The sequence below is a fragment of the Macrobrachium nipponense genome, chromosome 17 (genome assembly GCF_015104395.2).
Source record: "Macrobrachium nipponense isolate FS-2020 chromosome 17, ASM1510439v2, whole genome shotgun sequence".
Lineage (NCBI taxonomy): Eukaryota > Metazoa > Arthropoda > Malacostraca > Decapoda > Palaemonidae > Macrobrachium > Macrobrachium nipponense.
Genome location: NC_087210.1, coordinates 29,244,663 through 29,264,749, shown reverse-complemented (window position 1 = coordinate 29,264,749; position 20,087 = coordinate 29,244,663). Strand labels below are relative to the sequence as shown.

The following is a 20,087-nucleotide window of genomic DNA, read 5'->3' as shown; positions in this document are numbered from 1 at the left end:
CTTCTATATGTTTGACGATTGGAGAATGGATGATCAACAAACCAATGTGCAGCCCTCTAGCCCCTGTAGTTTTTAAGATCTGATGGAGGACAGAAAACGGACGGACAAATAGCAATCTCAATAGTTTACGTTTACAGAAAACTAAAAGTATACCGACAACAGGTACACATTGCAATGCATTACAAAATCCAGCAGCTACTCTACTCGTTTGATTTACGCTGAGTTTCGGTCTGAGGTCCCGTACCCAAAAACCTCAGCATACCCCAGACCATAAGAAAATCTTACATTCAAACTTTATAAGAAAGATTAACCATTTCCAGAAAAACTGCGTTCTTTAATAGTTCATCAAACTTAAATTTTCCTCTCTTTTCGTCATCTAACGATCTGCCATGTAACCCCCAAATCTGTTCAAGTGTATTTCTTTTTAGCTACTGAAGTAACAGTTAAAAACCCCAACTGTCATGGGGAAGAATATAATAAACCCAGAGCAAATCCCGAGCCCAACTCACTTACAGAAGCCGCAGTCTTCTGTAACAGTCAGATGACTGGCTGGAATTCTGTCAAGCCTACTGTTGGACATTTGCTATTGATTTACGAATTTATGATGGCCACTGAGAGCCAACAACCATTACCATCCCCAACTGAGACCAACTGTCACCTTGAAGTAGGATAAATTACAGAATTCTGAAATAATATACATTAAAACCTTATTCCGAGGGAAATATCAAAGGTAAACAACAAGCGAAGCACTCAAAATGTAAAAAAAAGGTGTCGTACATAATATATGCAATCACTTATAAAAGCTATTTTACCTTATTATTATTTATTATTATTGTTGTGTTTAGGTAGAAGACCCTCTTTAAAAATGTTCTAATGGAGTGTTGCTTCAGCTGCAAGAATTTTATAGAAATCCTTTTCTGTTCTTATTACGGATTTTTCACTGTTACATAGATTGGCGAGTAACGTTCCTATGGAGGGCATAGGGAAAATTCCAAAATCGATTCATTTGTAAATATTATTTCAAAGTAAGTAAAATATTTATTATTACTATTATTATTCAATAAGATTCGTCTCATTTTCATCCGAACCCGTCTGAGCAACACCCTCAATACCATTTCTACCTCCTTGAAAACTGCCAGCCTTTTAGCTTCGTTTGTTTAGCAGTTCAAACTTTCTGGCTGAATTTACCTTTTAGTTATAAAATTTGCATTGAATATAAAATATAAGGATCCAGTGAATATTCAGTGAAGGTAATCTGGCTTATGAAAATTATGAAAATCTTTGCACGTGTGTGTGTGTGTGTGTGTGTGTGTGTGTGTGTGTGTGTGTGTGTGTGTGTGTGTGTGTGCAGATGCAAAGGGACTTCTGACATCTATGGAAAAAATATAGATTGGGCAATGGACATAAAAAAGTTCGAACATTATATGTAATTCCAACGTCTACGAGACACAAAAATTTCAAAAGTCAAGCATGTGGCGTCAAATCCAGCTAAGACATCAGAAACCTCAAAACCTCATTCCCGAAAGCAAGAGCTTTGAACGGGAAGGTCAGATTTTGCCAAGAAAGAGAGTAGAAAAAGCAGCAGCATGAGGTGAAGCCTATGACGTCCTCGTCAATAACTTGACCCAGTATATTTGTCCTGTCTGGGAGTACACGCGTCAGGCTAAGTATTCCCTAATCCCTCATCCCACTCCAAGTCAACAAAACGACTTGAGAAGCCCCATGCGATGAAGAAGATATGAGAGAGAGAGAGAGAGAGAGAGAGAGAGAGAGAGAGAGAGAGAGAGAGAGAGAGAGAGAGAGATCCCTTTTCAAAAGGGGGAAGGGTCCCCGAACGCCAGAGCCTTCATTCCCTCGCAAGAAGTCTCACAAGTATTGTCAATATTTGAGTCGAGTGTCATTCAGAGCATCGTGGCTTCATTTTTCATTTATTCTTCGCGTCTAAAAGAGTGATTAGTGGTGATTTTTAAATATTTTATTTAATATATTATTGAGTCAAAAGTGCCAATAACCTGCTTGAAATCAAAGTCAAGAGCTACTGCGCATTGTCAAAGGACACTAACAAATTATACATCGCTCAGCAAGGTATAAATATGTTTTATATATAACAATGCATCGTCATGACAGGAGTCGTCAGTTCAGCAATCAATCCGTGGTCTTGTGCCCGATTAACTCTAGCTAATGCTATTGCCGTGTGTGAAAACTGTAAAGACAGAAAAATCTGCTGGAAAATAACAGAATGCATACTTATTGTTTGTCATTTGAAAGTTATCTCAAAGCTTTACACAGCGATTAAAAGTATAATTATGATAATATATTAGCGAGCATGAATGTGAGTGCAAGCACATCTACGTAGTGCAAGTGTTTCGGTGTGTGAAATTTTATGAAACCAACCGGGAACCTCTGTAACATTTTACTTCAATGAAAGAGTTAGAGTGCTAGGGCGAGATTTACCATGGCGTGCAGTGAGAAGGACTCTTAATTCAATATTTCAGCAACATAGGATGGAGTGTTCAGAAAGGAATGACTACACGGTACATTCAATCCATACCTACCGTAAGAAGCACACAATCAAGTAGCGTCTTCAAACAAAGTTGACAAAATAAAACGGCTTCTTGGGAGGCATCAAGGTCATGTACACGTCATCTAAGCCGTCCAAACACGGAAAAAAGGATTAGGAAAAAGAGCACAGCAGTTTCAGAAAATAAGCAAAAGCTTGCTGCAAGGATTAGCGGGAATTTGCAAGGGGTAGTGTTCTTAAAACACATGGCTGACTTTTGGGTTCAAAGATAACACAAACATGACCCACTTGGCAACTAACATTGTTCCCGAAAAGCAACTGAAATTTTTAAATTAATAAAACCCCTTGTTCTATTCCTAAAAACCTTTGAATATTAAGCTTTATGCACACATGACTGTAACTCATATACAAATATTCAGGACCAGCGTTGCCAAGAGAAAGATCAAATTCCTTTTGAATACCTGTAAGTTTACTCCCACTGAATTTCATTAACATATCCCATCGCGAAATGATTCACACTTCCACAGACAACTGGTTCAATATGTTACTTCCCCCGACTGCTCTCAATCAAAAACGAATGATCAAACTGAAATGAACAATAACAATAAAACTATCAATAAATGTATTTACTCTAGAAACAAAAGCAACTTTCATCTGCCAAATATGAGCATCCCTTTAAAAATACTTCATTTCATCCTTCCAGCGTCGCTGGAAACCACGATTTCCTCCAGGAAATGCATAAAAAAATAAAACTTTCCAACTACGTCACTGCAGGTCTTCGCCACCTTTTGCAAGGAAACCTACTTAGTTTGTGCGCATGCGCGTGTGTGTCTATGAGAGAGAGAGAGAGAGAGAGAGAGAGAGAGAGAGAGAGAGGAGAGAGAGAGAATGAGAGAGAGAGAGAGAGAGAGAGAGAGAGAGAGAGGAGAGAGATTAGCCGTTCATCCACCCTTGAATACCATCAAATTATTAGGGTCCACCCTTGAATACCATCAAATTATTAGGGAAATATAAAAATATAAATTCTGAAACACCGAATGCATATCGATCATAACAAACAACGTCATAGACAAAAGACATGAAACATGACTTACACGCCATGAATGTGTTTGCAACATAAGAAAAAATATGTTTAATTCTTTATCTTGGCATTAATAAAACGAAACCCTCGAAAATACACACAAAATTAACAGCAGCTATCATCAATGAAAAAACCAGATCACTAAGGGGCTTTTTATAAATACTTAGAACAAAGTTCATAAACCAACGTCAAAGGAAGAAAATCTAGACTGATACTCTTCCAACGCACTACAACACACACACACACACACACTCTTTCTTATATATAAACATATATATATATATATATATATATATATATATATATACATATATATATATATATAGATATATATAGATATATATATAGATATAGATATATATATATATATATATATATATATATATATAATATATATATAAATATATATATATATATATATATATATATATATATATATATTATGTATATATATATGTATGTATGTATATGTGTGTGTGTATATATATAATATATATATATATATGTGAATAACTTTATTCACGAAGTATATGAAACGTGATGCTATGTATAAATAAAGGTTTTTGCCACGAAGGAAAAAATGAAAAAGCGAGATAGCAGGGTACTTTCGGTCTTGTTCCGACCCTTTAGGAACAAGACCGAAAGTACTCGGCTATCTCGCTTTTTCATTTTTTCCTTCGTGGCAAAAACCTTTATATATATATATATATATATATATATATATATATATATATATATATATATATATATATGTAAAATATAGTGTATGTTCGTCGCACCAACATTAGTCACGTCTGCAACAAACATTCTATAGCATACTGCCGACAAATGGTTATCGGTCGTTGTTTTGTGCTCGTTTTCCGCTAAAGTGTGTGACAGTGATATACTGACTGACTAAACTGATAGCACAAATTGGCATCCCAGCTACCATGGTCAACAGCGACGCATGAGAGAGAGAGAGAGAGAGAGAGAGAGAGAGAGAGAGAATAAACATTTCCGAAAGCCACTCCAATTAAAAATATTTTCTCTAATACAAAGAACTTTAAAAACTTATTATACTTCGTTCACTATTCGTTCTAAAAATTGCTGAATATCTTTCATTAGAATTTGCCCAAATAATCTAAGTTCTCACTGTACTTAAAATGTAAGCATTTAATTATACGGAAGTGATCGACATTCAATTTAATGTAGCGTATTGTTTTTGTAGCCAATCATATTACGTTACAGAACGTTCGAAGAATAATGATATTAACAACGACGACTAATAATACTGATAGATTTTAAAAATCGTATCATGTAGCGGAGATGAATGGCGATACAAAAACAGTCCGGTACGCAAATAAATTATATAACGTTGACTTAAAGTGAAGGTATTTTACACGTAACATTTCAGGACCTGTCATTGACTGTGTACAGAATACAAAAAACATTATATAAAGAAATTGTGACAAATATAATACTGATATAAAACACACACACAAAACACTATGACTAAAACGTTTCTGACAAAAACACTGACCCAGGTAGCGGTGACTAAAACATGCGGATCAAAACGCTAATGACAAGAACGCTCTAAGGACAATGCACGGACATGAAGCAAACGCATTACTTGGAGAACAGTAACTAAAACAAAAAGAAGGAAAAATACACACGGAACTGTTGGCAAACTGCTTGGTCAGCATTTCCAAGTACTGTGTCTGGTTCGTTTATATATTTTGTCTGGCAAAGTAAACGAAATACAGTGTAATTGATAAGTGGCTTGGATTTACTTTTCAGGATAATGAATGCAGAACGTGCTGCTGAAATTACGCAAGTTTTAGCAGTATTTAAATGATTTTATGTTGGCTATCGATTCCAGCATTTCTCCACCACGGTGTTGCCATACGGTGTGATCAGTGCGGAAAAATTAACATTTTTATTTTCTCAGAAAATATTACATGATTCTCAAAACAGCAAAACGCTAGTTATTATATGTGCCAGAACACAAACGGTGATAAGAATAAAATTCTACGATAAAGTTTAATTCGTGCTATAAAAAGGAACGATAAAGAAAAGAGCCAACTGTAACATCCGGAGGGGTGTAGTTTGGCTCAGCGACTAGCTGAGCGATCTGGAAGCGAAGTGGGAACAATAAGCAACCCCGTGCTACAGCGAGTCTATACACAAATCTCCATTCAAGATGGCAGACAAGGAGTTTGAAGAATTTCGCCAATTTTTTGAGCAGCTTCCACAACATATAAAGGCTCCATCCAACTGCTACACGTAAGTACAACTCGTGAAGTTTCAGGCAAGCCGCCTTTGGTGTGATTTAGGAAAATATGCAGTCTGTGGCCAGCTTGTACACAAAGCCATCTTTCCCCTCTTTCCCTGTGCCTTTCTTTGATAACGTTTCTCTCATGTATCGACAATGAATATCTGGTCCCTGTATGCTTTACCGGCAAACCATGTGCTCTACAATACCCACAACCTTATGCTGGTGTTATAAATGGCTTTCTGTGCAAGCTTTAATCGTTACTATTGCCCGCAGAGAATGATTTGCAAAATATCGAAAAACCAAACAACCCAGGCAACACTTCATCCTTACGAAAGAAATTTCATGTGTCTGATCATATTATTCTGTGTCGTAAAGAGAAACAACCGTATTAATTCTGAAGAACAAAATACCAGACTACAAATCTTTGCCATTTGCGAAAAACATAGCATATTCGATAAAGCGATCACGAGACCAGGACATTCTCGAATGTAAACAGTGCTGAAAAAAAATTCCTTTAACGCTCATTCCTGGTCTTTAGAAAGTGAGATCTGCTGCCTAAGTGAATATATATATATGAAACAGAGCCTAAACAGGAAAATAAGAATAAAAAGTACTATAATTTCATTCTGACAAACAAAAATATGCTTGTTGGTGGATAGCGCTACACGAGTGCGATTTTGTTTTCTATGATCAACTCGAGTCAGCGAGACAGAACAGCGCCACCAAAGAAAACGGCTGGGCTCAATATTTCCCCTCTTATTGATCACTAAAATGTTGGCTCAAAATGGGTCGATTTTGCGTGTCTGCCACGGGAAACACGTGTCACATTCTCATGCATCGACTGCAGAGCAAATTTTATACTTGAGTCAGTGATGTGACAGAAATTTGGGCTGTTTACATAGATCCTATTGTCATTAGCTCCAGACTCTTTCCACAGCCTACCGCCCCCCCACCACCCCCCCCCCTTTTTTTTTTTTTTCACCAGGGGAACGCGTGAAATTCGTTCCAGCAACTCGCGAGGTTGTTAGTCATCGCAATACGTACGAATGAATGTGTACCAGGCGGAACGACGGCGCATAAGCTAATATCCACAAATTTCGTTATATTTAGAAATAAATGCTTCGTTACTGATGAACGTTTACTGCCTCCAATTAGAGACAACCTAAACTGATGAAATTTTAATTATTGTATAGCGATTTCAAGTATATGCACAAGACCCGTGACACACACTCACTTATATATATATATATATATATATATATATATATATATATATATATATATATATAGAGAGAGAGAGAGAGAGAGAGACGAGAGGAGAAAGAGAGAGAGAGAGAGAGAGAGAGAGAGAGAGAGAGAGAGAGAGAGAGAGAGAGATCCTTGTAGTCTTAAATAAATAAATAAACAAACAAACAAATACATACACACACATACACACTATATATATATATATATATATATATATATATATATATATATATATATATATATATATATATACACCTTCCCTTACCAAGAACCCCGATTTCGATCCATGACCGAAGCGAATTTTCACAGCTGACTTCCAAGAAAATCAGCCTTGCTTATGGCGGCTTATGAAAGTACAATGAGTACAGTTAGTTAACCGTGGCGGGGCGTTGTCAGGATATTCAAATTATATATGTGTATATAATAATATATTATATATTATATATATATATATATATATAATATATATATATTTTATATATGTATATATATAATTAAAGTTAGAAAAAATTAAGTTTTGATTCCTACTGCTAGTATGTCGTAACAGTTGGCTTTCATATCATTAACGAACGTTATGACGAATGATAAACCTGATCATTTCCCGGCTCGTGTAAAAAATGGAAACTGAAGGTAGTTTTAGATACACAAGGTAGGGTGAGAATGTAAAGACTGAGGGTTTGTTCCGCATAACGTAAAAAGCACGAGTTCGCGACTGATTCTGTGCAATTGCAACACAGGCAACGAAGGTCGTGTGAGGAGGATTCATAAAGTAAGCATGAACAAAGTGAAAAAGATAAAAGGTTGGAAGTAGCGAAATTTCAAAAGGAAAATCGAGCAAAGGAAGTGAAAGCAGAGACAGGATTTCTGAGCAAACGCTGCAAATGTTGCGACGCTGTCTGAGGATAATGCAGTCCAGCATTGCTTAGGTGATTATCCTTACGACATTCTGACTATAATTGATTGAAGACATATCAAAATGATCTTAAAAGCAGAATAGGTTCATTTACTGGAAGAAGGCCGGCATGATTGATTGTTAAGTACTTCAAGGAGAGAACTGGGAACATGAAGGCTAAAATGGTGCCAAGATCTAATCGGTGACTGTGTAATAAAATGGTTGACCTTTGTGCGTAATATGTGTGGATGAGGGAAGTTCACAAAGGATTGGGTGAGAACAATTACTCTATTGCGTAAGAAAGCTCAACCTGGTCTGTATTCAAATGTTGATGACACAATATTGTTGTGAAAAAGTGTTGGAGATTTGAAAAATGAGATTAAAAGGTGCAAGTGGCAACAAACATGGGCCTGAAAAATGGTTAAGAGAGAATCGACAGTGATGCAATTTCGACATGTCATGGATTAGTATATGGTTTCAAGACAGCTTGTAAGAAGAGACGTTAATATTTTCACGCTGAAAGTAAAATTTGCGCTGAAATAAGTAGACGAAAAATATCCAAATATAAATGAAGGTCTCGGATCGTTTTGTGCTTTGTATCCAAGGTTGATTAATAGTTTTGTTAATGGAATAGTGAGAAAATTGTAGGAAATGTGTAAGTTTGTGTAAGGAAAAGCGGTCATGAATGATTGCCGTCGGTAGTATTGAATCCTAATAAAATAGATAAGTCGTGAATAATGAAGAGAAAGTTCGACAGCGTATGTAAGAATAAAAATTTAATAGTGAATGTTGCAATAATAATGCAGTGAAGATCAACGGAATCAAGAAAATGAAAACGGCTAAGTATAAGGACGGAGGGAAAATGCACATGGCTGATTCACAGGAGTAACTCAAAGAAAAACAGTAGCCCAAGCCTTGCCCCAGGATCTCAAGAGTATAAATTGGATTTTGAACGGACTGTTCGTTCACCCAACTCTCCCTTCTTAAAATGATATCGAATATCTAATGCGACTGAATAAATACAATTAACAAAACAACAATTCTACAGCATTTATGAATTATGATTTCCACCTACGGTCTGTTATCGCTACCGGAATTCTCCCGTTCCATTATCAAGGCAAAACGTACTTGAAATTACTAATATCACAAAATCCTAAGCCCTGTTTTTTTTAAACATTATTTCCAGTTTTTATGCCAATATAAAGGCCGACGGAACGACCAAGTCTATTTCATTATCTAGTTTAGACCTGAAAAAAAAAAAAAAAGAAAAAAAAGAAGGGAAAGTCAAAAAAGTATTGAGCAGAGACTGGAAAGATCCAACAGTTGCGTTTTAAAATAATGAAGACTGGGTATCTGTGAAAATAGTTTTTCGCATAAGTACCCTCAAAGTTTTGAGAGAGAGAGAGAAAGAGGAAGGAGAGAGAGAGAGAGGAGAGGAAGAGAGATAAGAGAGAGAGAGAGAGAGAGAGAGAGAGAGAGAGAGCAATTTGCGGAATCATCACAGATTTCTTTAAAAAGTCAAAATTGGAAGTGATTACAAACACCGTGTATTACTTTCTCATCACTTCAGCGAAGACGCTAATTGAAATCGCGGTATAAAATTAAGGCCAAAGGCCAAGGGCTGGGAACTATGAGGTCATTCAGCACTGAAACGGAAACAGTAAAGAAGGTTTTTGAAAGATGTAACAGGAAGATAACGTTGCAATTCCACAATGAAACAAATGTTATGAAACGGTGGAAAGTAAGATGTAAGAAAGATAATAAGAACGGAGGTACAGTACAAGGAATGACATGGGTTGTAGCTAGGGGCCGAGGGACCGCTGCAAAGAACCTTAAGTAATTCCTACAGTACACCACGTTAGGTGCACTAATGGCATTAGCTAACCCCAACCCCCAATGCCGGATACCACGCGAAAGAAAATAAGGCCTTTTGAGTACAAACACTTGAATTAATAATCACCTATTTGATGTCTTCGTACTTAAGTATACCTTAGTTTAACCAGACCACTGAACTGATTAACAGCTCTCCTAGGGCTGGCCCGAAGGATTAGATATTTTTACGTGGCTAGGAACCAACTGGTCACCTAGCAACGGGACCTACAGCTTATTGTGGGATCCGAACCACACTATATCGAGAAATGAATTTCTTTCACCAGAATTAAATTCCTCTGATTCCGCGTTGGTCGAGCCGGGATTCGAACTTCGGACCACCGGATTGGCAGCCGAGCGCGAAAACTACTCATCCAGCGAGGAACTTACGTCTTGGTACTAAAATCCTACATTATGTTTCCTCTACGATTCTAGTGTTTTCCTCAAGTCTGCAACTAGAAACCGCATCGGTTATATGAGAAGGCCTGTTTGCTGGATTTGGCCTATTTTCAATAAATACATTCTTATCTAATATTAAGGAATTTACTTCAATTAAATTCTTACATAAAATTTACTAAGCTCGCTCATAAAAACAATATACGACATACGCATATATAGATATATTTATATATATATATATATATATATATATATATATATATATATATATATATATATATATCAACTTTGGTGAAAAACTGAAATAATTCGATCCCAAGCCAGTAAAAGTAATTTTCCAATAAACAGAAGTCTCAAAATTTACCTCTATTTCTGTGTGCCTGACCATCTAAAAACGACAACTTATTACTACTATCTGGAGGTTCCTCGTTGGACGAGTGGTTTTCGCGCTAGGCTGCCACTCCGGTGGTCCGAAGTTCGATTCTCGGCTCGGCCAACGCGGAATCTGAAGAATTTATTTCTGGTGATAGAAATTCATTTCTCGATATAGTGTGGTTCGGATCCCACAATAAGCTAGGTAACCAACTGGTTCCTAGCCACGTAAAAAATATCTAATCCTTCGGGCCAGCCCTAGGAAAGCTGTTAATCAGCACAAAGGTCTGGTAAAACTAAGACATACTTAACTTATTACTAACTGGTAAAAATCACTGTGGGTGTAAGACATCAATGGCACCAACAGAGGGTGGAATTATGGAGAGAGGGAGAGAGAGAAGGAGAGAGAGAGAGGAGACGGAGAGAGAGAGAGAGAGAGAGAGAGAGAGAGAGAGAGAGAGAGAGAGAGAGAGAGAGAGAGAGAGAGAGAGCCTCTCGTTGGATGCAAGGAATTAGTTTTCGAATGGAACAGTGATTGATAATAATTAATTTACTCAACTAAAGTAGTCATCACCGCCGACTAGATAACAAAAAATGCACACACAAACTTATTCCCACTACATTCGTCATAAATTCAATGAATAAAGTCATTTTACCAGATTCTCGTTGCCACTTCTGCAAAAATGTACCTGCTGCTCTTGCAGTCAGAAATTTATATAATAAATCTTTATGTATGCAGATATCAACTCAGTCAACATACCACAAAAGGGGTAATGCTGTTCAATTATTTTCATAATACTGAAAATTTAGACTGGTTCAATAATTTCTACATTTTCTCCTGAGTTTACCCTCTAGGGTAACCATTAGAAAAAAAAGACTAGTAAATAATTTGAGCATGTAAAAACTATGATTAACACACACACACACACACACACACACACACATATATATATATATATATATATATATATATATATATATATATATATATATATATATCATATAGTTTTTACAAAAGGCTCAAACTATTAACTAGTTTTTTGTCTAATTGTTGTTACCCTAGACCTAGAGTTTCCAGTAAACTCAGCAGAAAATGTAGAAATTATTGAGCCAGTCTAAATTTTCAGTATTATGAAAATAATTAAGCAGCATATATATATATATATATATATATATATATATATATATATATATATATATATATATGCATAGTGTGAGCGTATTTGTGAGTGTAAGATGTATGTGGACATGTATGGACAAGGAAATATGTACTTGGTTTACATATCCATATTAATGACAATGTTGAATATAAAATTGTGTTTGGGTGAGAAATTGTGAAAAAAAAAATGTCCAAAGAAAGTGGAGATATGAAATGAGAGCAATAAAAGCAACATCCCAACGAACACTCAATCAGGTCATTGTCCATCTGACCCCCTACGTTTCTTTCTGCTTCCCGGATGACGACGACGATGACGATGACGACGACTACGACCTCTCGCTGCAGCGACGGGGTGGTGGAAGACGTGATAGTTGCACAAACGGTTCAGGAAGTCAGCCAAGAAGCCCAAGCCAGGGGGAAGGGGAGCTGGGCCATACCCACTAGTGGGCCATTGGCATGGTCTACCTCCCTTCAGTCCCGCTACGCGCCAGACGACATCTTCAACGCAGGCAAGATCTCTTTCTATTACAATTATCTTCCCGAAAGCTGTCGGGCTTTCAGGTCCTCCGTCAAGCACGGGAAAGACAAGACAAAAGGGAGGAGAGAGAGTGGCGGTGACAAAGAAGATGCATCGGCGAATGGACACAAAACCTCGGCAGATGTCTGGATAAGAGACAGCAACAGACTGGCTGTGGACAGAAATGTTCCCCTCAGCAGACAGCGGAGGAGGAGCAACCCGGAGATAGGAGAATCTTTCAACTGGAAGCAACGAGAGGCGGAGGACGTCCCATACACGAGGAGGGAAAAATTTATGAGAATCCACGGGAGAGACGTGAGAGTGATGGAGGGAGACGACGATAGTCTGGTCCACAGGATGAAAACGAAGCTTGAGGAGAAAATAACGAGCGCGACAAAGTCCATTCACAAGAGAGCAGAAAACCATCGTGTCAAGAAAGGAGTCGTGACAGAAGCTCACAGGACAAAACAAAAGAAAGCTAAACTTGACAAAAACCCAAAGAAAATTGTGACTGTTCTCTTCATAAGCAATATGACTGGGAGTGAAAAACTGCCGATACTGGTGACGGGCCGGACAAACCTAAAGAAGACGAGAAAATCTGTTAAAACACTGCCCACAGCTTACATGTATAGCAGAGACCCCTTGCCATCATCATCCCTTACGCCGGAAATATTTACCAACTGGATAAAACAACAAGATGACAGATTTTTTAGGTCAAACAGAAGAATTGCCCTCATATTGGACAGTATGATGCAACAGCTTCTACCACCCGCAGCAAAATTCAAGTCTATGGAGGTCATTAATTTACCTGGACACATTGCCTACAAATCACATCCTATTGAAGGTAAACTTTCCCGCGAAATTCGAACCCAGTATAAACTTAACCTTCTAGATACCTGGTTTCGATCAAGTAAAGACATAGCAGAATTTCAGGTGTCTATTTTAGACGCAATGTACATCCTAAGGAGGGTATGGGCGGCCGTTGAATCCTCTTCCATCCGTAGGTCGTTCAAGGCCTGTTGTATGTCTCCCGAAGGAGACGTATTTCCAAAGGAAATCGCGGAGGATTTATCTGAAAAAATATCAACCGAAGATTTCGTTGGGCAATGCGGAATTGCTCTTAAAGCTTTCGAAGATTGGGTATCTGCCGAAGACGAAATCAATACCAGAATATATTCTACAGAGGAGGAAATCCTGGCCAACATTGAGCAGGAAATTATCACTGATGGGACCAGGAGAACGGGACATGACATGGAAGCTTCTAAAGAAAGTGTAGAAGCGGCAGACGAAAGCAAAATACAAAATTTGGATACAACGACTCAAAGAAACAAACTCCGAATTTCTGGAAAGGGCAAGGGAGCCCTCTACAGTGACGACGAAACTTCGGACGGCGACGAAGAGGCTGTGTCGGCCTTCTTACCGCCCAATGGGCGGCAGGTGAGGGCGGCATGCTCCGCCCTACAAGCTTTCATCATGGCTTGCCCAGAAGGAGACGAGATGCTGACTCATCTCGCCCTCATTGAGAACTTCTGCGTGTGTCAAGACATCAAGTCGAGGATCAAGAAAACGGCACAATCGGAAGCTAAATCTCCAAGAGAAATGCCAGCTAAATGTCCAAGAGAAATGACAGATAAATCTCCAAGAGAAATGCCAGCTAAATCTCCAAGAGAAATGACAGGTAAATCTCCAAGAGAAATGACAGATAAATCTCCAAGAGAAATGACAGATAAATCTCCAAGAGAAATGACAGATAAATCTCCAAGAGAAATGACAGCTAAAAGTCCAAGAGAAATGACAGATAAATGTCCAAGAGAAATGACAGCTAAATCTCCAAGAGAAATGACAGCTAAATCTCCTAGAGGAATGCCTATGAAAGTCAAATCTCCGCTGGAATCGATAGAAAAACTGGTTTAACTGAAAAATAAACGACTGAATGGGTCGCGTGTATGTGGTAACGCTTAATATTTTGCTTTATGTAAACTATTATAACGTTTACCTAAATTCTATATAATTTATTTGCGTTATTGGACATGTATAAATATTTATTTCTTTTATTTACCGTAATGAAATAGTTCGTTAGTATTTATTAACATGCATAGCTCATCAAAGTTTAAGTTTGTAACAATATGTAATTATGAAAAATCAATCGATTACAATTTTTTTTTTATTTATCAAATCTTATTTATTGTGAATCATTTTAATAGTAAATTAAAAACGTGTGCAAATGCACTGATTAGTCAAGAGGGTCACATCAGTTATATATTCACGTAGCTGACAAGTGAAAAAAAAAAAAAAGTGGAAAAATATAGGGCGGTGAATTAGAGTTCCTAAGTTACAGTAATGTTCCTGATTTTAATTCCTGATATATTAATAAGTTCCTTGCTTTATAGTTGAATAAAAAATGGAATATATTCTTTCCAAGAGTATGCATAATTCATTTTACAGGAACGCATTCTTATAGTGTAAATCAGTATGTGAAAATGAAGCAGGTAATAGTGTGTTTAGTGAAATAAATGTTACATGCAGATAGTGCTCAACTGGGAACCGAACCGAAGTGCTCATCTTGACGCCCATCAAAGCAATCATCAAAAGGAAAAGCCATTCAAGTTCCCGGATGCAAAAACCGTCAAGGAATAGATTTTCTCCCACCATATCCCCATTACACTTATAAAATTCCTAGCACACATATTTATCTGCATACGGGTATGTATGTATGCATACATACATACATTATGCATGCATATGTACCACAAGAAAATTGAAATCAGGGCCGGTTTCGTCTTTATTGCCAAGACAAGATATTTTCAGAGTACATGTGCCTGTATAATTCATAAGTCAGGACGATTATACTAATATATATATATATATATATATATATATATATATATATACATATATATATATATATATAATCTTATCACTATGAACAAGAGCACATACAAACACAGTTACAACATTTCCGTAACAACAATACCATCCACAACAAGAACAGGAACAACTACAAGGTGCGTCTGTTTTAATTGGTGCTGTATTACTTCTTGAGTGCCTTACTCCCATCTTTTATGACAGTCCCTTAAGTCAAATGTACACCTTCAGAATTAACTTTTCCAATTACAAAATGTGTTCTGGACGCTTATTTTCACGCACGTTGTAGAAAAAAAGCCACAATAAAGACTAGTGGGGATGAGCTCTTTCAATTACCTCCAATTATATACAGGGCATTTCCATTATTCTCACTTGTCTTGTAATTACTGACTATTGACACTTATGTCCAACTACCGAGTATTTTTTTCCCATATTCATACTTACTACTACTGATAATCATCATCATCATATCAAAACATTTTTCTTCATATGCTCGCACACATTTTATATATAAATGTACATGTGTGTGTATCATGTAAATTATTTGTGAAATAATAAATAATTCATTCAGGATCAAAAGTTTAACAAAGAAAACAATAAATATGGAAGTAAACCGTGTCTGGTAACGCAAATAAGATTTGGAAGTAAACCGTGTCTGGTAACGCAAAGAAGATTACATCATTCATATTTAGAAAGATTCACCGCTCTCACAGTTAACGGGATGTTTACTTTCTTCTCATTATCACTGAATAAGAAAAGTATAAGTAAAACACTCACCGGGATCCATCCAAATAACTGACGGAACTTCATAATTATGTAATATGGCTTTAGGTGCAATATTGTGTCATTATATCAAAAGTACTATGAGAACCCACACTTGTAGTTTTTTTTTTTTTTTTTTACATGCATGCACTATTGAAATTGAAAAATCACGCAAGAGTAGTTTTGTATGCAAATGTGTCCTTACATAAGTATAATACATGTACTAGTATATACCCGTGGTAATTATTGTACGGTACGAATGTAATGCATATTCATATACACGAGTCTCTACGGATAAGATCTTCACTTCAGACGAAGTGTCAACTAACGTTCTCATTAGTCGAGACTAAAGGTTTGAAAATACAAGAAAACGGAACAGGCCGCCTCGTAATTTCCTGAAGGGCACATATAAATTACTCTGGTTATTAAACACTATAAATCTCTGCAGTGCACAGGGGCCCTACAGAAACAGAATTACCGCTTCCGTTGCGTAACTGTTTGAGAGTGAGCTTGATTTGTTTGTTTGTATGGTGCTTTTACGTTGCATGGAACCAGTGATTATTCAGCAACGGGACCAACGGCTTTATGTGAATTCCGAACAACTTCGAGAGTGAACTTCCATCACCAGAAGTACACATCTCTCACTCCTCAAATGGAATGGCGAGAATCAACCCGCGAACCACCAGAGGGTGGGACGCTAATACCATACCAACCACGCCGCTGAGGCGCTAAGAGAGTGAGCTTGAGTGCAACGATAGGAAAGGATCATGAAGTTCTACCAAGAAACTATTCTTTTATATTACATATCACATGCATTAGAGATATCACCACCATAACGTCGGCATGCCACTGTTTTCAGCATGATGACTTGAAAATCTAAAGGTGCGTCCGAACATTGTCCGCCGGACAAAAATTGTTACCAATTAACAATTGTCTGCCGGTCTTTGCCTTGTGAGCAGAGTAAAAACACTGGTATACAACCTCATCTGGTACCACTGTTTGTTGCCAGATCTACTTCCATCGTTTCCCCGCTTATGACGTCATCCTATCACAAGAAGTACACATCTCTAACTCCTCAATGGAATGACCGAGAATCGAACTCGCTACCACCGAGGTGGCTGGCCAAGACCATACCGATCACGCCAATGAGGCGCTATCGCTATAATGGCACCACTACTGCAACATTAAATTCAAAAACTCCTTATGGAGGTAACGAATATCTTCAGTGCATCTCCTAATGCGGGGGACTGTAGGCATTACTTAAGGTTCTTTGCAGCTTCCCTTCGGCCCCTAGCTGCTAACCCTTTCATTCATTTCACTGTATCACCGTTGATATTCTCACTTCCATCTTATTTTCCACCATATCCGAACAATTTTTTGTTAGTTTTCCCCTGTTGCATACATCATTAAAACCAATTTACTTTCCATTTCCCTTACAGCGCTGAATGGCCTCATAGGTCCCAGCGTTTGGTCTTTGTACTAAATTTTCTATTGCATCCCGAAGTGCCGGATATCTAATTATCTGTGAGATAAATCAGACAGATATAGTTTGAAGAAAAAGCCTCCAGACGTTGAACTTCCATACCTATGCATACTACCTTTCTTTTACATTCTTCAGCTTCAGCGTTATGCCCCGAAACAGATGTTTTAAGGTGAAGACTTACAGAAACAAGGATTCAAAACCAATTACTTCAGTACATAATGCAGCAGCTTCTGTTATTTTAGCTTAACTATTATGCAGCCGAAGAAACTTATCCATGTGAAATTGGTGCAAATGGTTTAGCTTTTCTCAAAATTCATGACTATAATTAAAGACCATCCGCCATAAAGTCTATTGCAATGTAGATCCTGCTTCGATTTGGGGTCTGAACTATCAGCATTTCACATTCTGTGTAAGTCCCCCTCACAGTCAACGGGGTATTTCATTCTTCTATTTGTAAATCTATGAATATCTTCTTAATAGTATGCAATGCTGATTTTGATAAGAGACTCCAATACCGCTTTTATTCAACATTTATTGTTCTGAATTATATTAACTCGTATATCTGCATAATTGACACCCATGGTCTTTATTCCTATTAACATATTCTCTGTCATCCATTTTCAAAAAAACTATTACTTGTCAAAGCTCGATTTAAGAATTAGTCCTTCCAGCTAGTTCTCAATAAATATCATCATCACTGAAAAATACTTTTAAGTGGTACTGCTTAATGACATTTATCGGTAATAACTCCTTAATCTGAAATCCCTGGGTTATGATGAATTGCAAAAGAGTTCACATAGATTCATTTGGTTCTTTCAAAATGATAACTCGAATCACGGACATTCGAGATCTGACAGGAGACGCATCATCAGTAGGTGTGTGTGTGTGAAATATATATATATATATATATATATATATTATATATATATATATATATATATATATATATATATATTAGTGAATACCAACAGTAAAATGTATAGGCAGTATAAAGTCCAATACCAAAGCCTTGTGGTATTTCTTATAATAACTTAAGTCACGTTGCATCTACTGTTGATTTAAATTTTATATATATATATATATTATATATATATATATATTATATATACTATATCATATATATACTTACACATACACACACACACACACACAAACACGAGCATCTACTGTGATTTAAATTTATATATATATATATATATATATATATATATATATATATATAGATATATACACGCACACACACACAACACGAACTGGATGGTGCGCACTACACGCTTGCTTGAACCCAGCGCTGCCCGTCATGTCTCCTCTACCCCCCCGATCCCGTAACTACCAGACACCCACCAGGAGCGGACTAACAGGTTTTCAGGGGGAGGATGGCTGTGTCATGTTTCCCATATCCTACCAATCCCATGCTACCCCTCCCCATCCAAGGCAGGCAAACAAGATCCACTTGGATTTTACGATTATCTAAGAATGTGTGTGTGTGTTAAAAAATACAGAAGGAGACTTATTATATTATTTAAGAAACTGTGTCTATAAGCACGCATGTATCGCGTTTTTCCAACAAAAATCTTTTTTTCTGTACAAACTATGCTTCCAATACTCACACACACGCTAGCATTACTCCCTCTAACAACAAAATGTAAAAGTGACAGGCCCAGCTTTTAAAGAAGAGGGTGAAAACATAAAATACTTGGTTCATTTTTAAAATTTTCCTTTCCTCCCTATCTCATTGCAAGTTCAATTTAATTTCCCATTTCATTCTGATATCTCGGTAACTTCAAGCCTCCAGGAGAGAGAGAGAGAGAGAGAGAGAGAGAGAGAGAGAGAGAGAGACTCACGATGCTAAATTCAATTAACACACTCATTTAACATCTTGAGTAGAAATGAATCTAGAAATATCGGTTACCATTTAGGTGGATTACAGAAAACGTGTCAATGTGTTTTATGCCGTTGCATTTTCATAACAGCAGTATATTTTAGGTAAATTACCGCACACTCTAGCTAATCCAGGCATAATTCTTATTCATGATACAAAAACAATATAAAAAGAGCATCTACACCACCGCACGTAAACGAGAAGTTTTTCCAGAACTAAATATTTTCGTATATAAAGACATTTAATCATATATGCCCCGTAGGCAATCATTACATGAAGAATATACGTCAAAGTGTATAAATAACCTATAGTCATCAAAAACCTTCCTTCGGACAATTCTAGTGCTTCCTCATTTCCCGTCCGTCGATCTTTGGTTACTATCTGTCGTTGCTTTCGGGAGCAATAAATTCCCCAACATCCACCGCCTGAATAACCCCCACCCCCCTTGTAAGAAGACATTTCTTCTATAAGGTCTTGAACACCTGGTATGAATGTCAAGAGCTTTCATGGATAGAATTCGGTTCGAAAGAGAGAGAAGTCAAGCAACACAAAATTGCTGACTCGGCAAAACCTGTAAGGCTTCCGACCTTCGGCCCTTCCTTCCGGGAAGTGGCCTTCGAAGTTTGTTTGTGTTTGTTCCGGTTTTCATTCAGAAGGTAACAAAAACACGGGGTAACCTAACGGCATTGTGTATAATCCAATGCATACAGATATGTAAACTATAATCAAACTCGCTCAAACAAAGATGAGCATACATTATGGAAACTAAATCAAACTCGCTCA

The 20,087-nt window shown here is 37.2% G+C and overlaps 1 protein-coding gene across 4 annotated transcripts in view; it reads left to right on the top strand.

Moving 5' to 3' along the window:
* The first annotated feature begins 1,829 nt into the window (after nucleotides 1-1,829).
* LOC135196152 (uncharacterized) overlaps nucleotides 1,830-20,087 on the top strand; it is a 119,051-nt gene continuing 100,793 nt past the window's right edge. Inside the window, exons 1-3 of one of the 4 annotated variants that reach the window (XM_064222713.1) lie at nucleotides 1,830-1,949; nucleotides 5,379-5,864; nucleotides 12,141-15,488. In XM_064222713.1, the coding sequence (XP_064078783.1) occupies nucleotides 5,782-5,864; nucleotides 12,141-14,226 (2,169 nt within the window). In that variant the 5' untranslated portion in view covers nucleotides 1,830-1,949; nucleotides 5,379-5,781 and the 3' untranslated portion in view covers nucleotides 14,227-15,488. Of the gene's footprint in view, nucleotides 2,086-5,378; nucleotides 5,865-12,140; nucleotides 15,489-20,087 lie in introns of those variants that run through there. The other 3 variants (XM_064222711.1, XM_064222712.1, XR_010310336.1) reach the window with 3 other exon arrangements.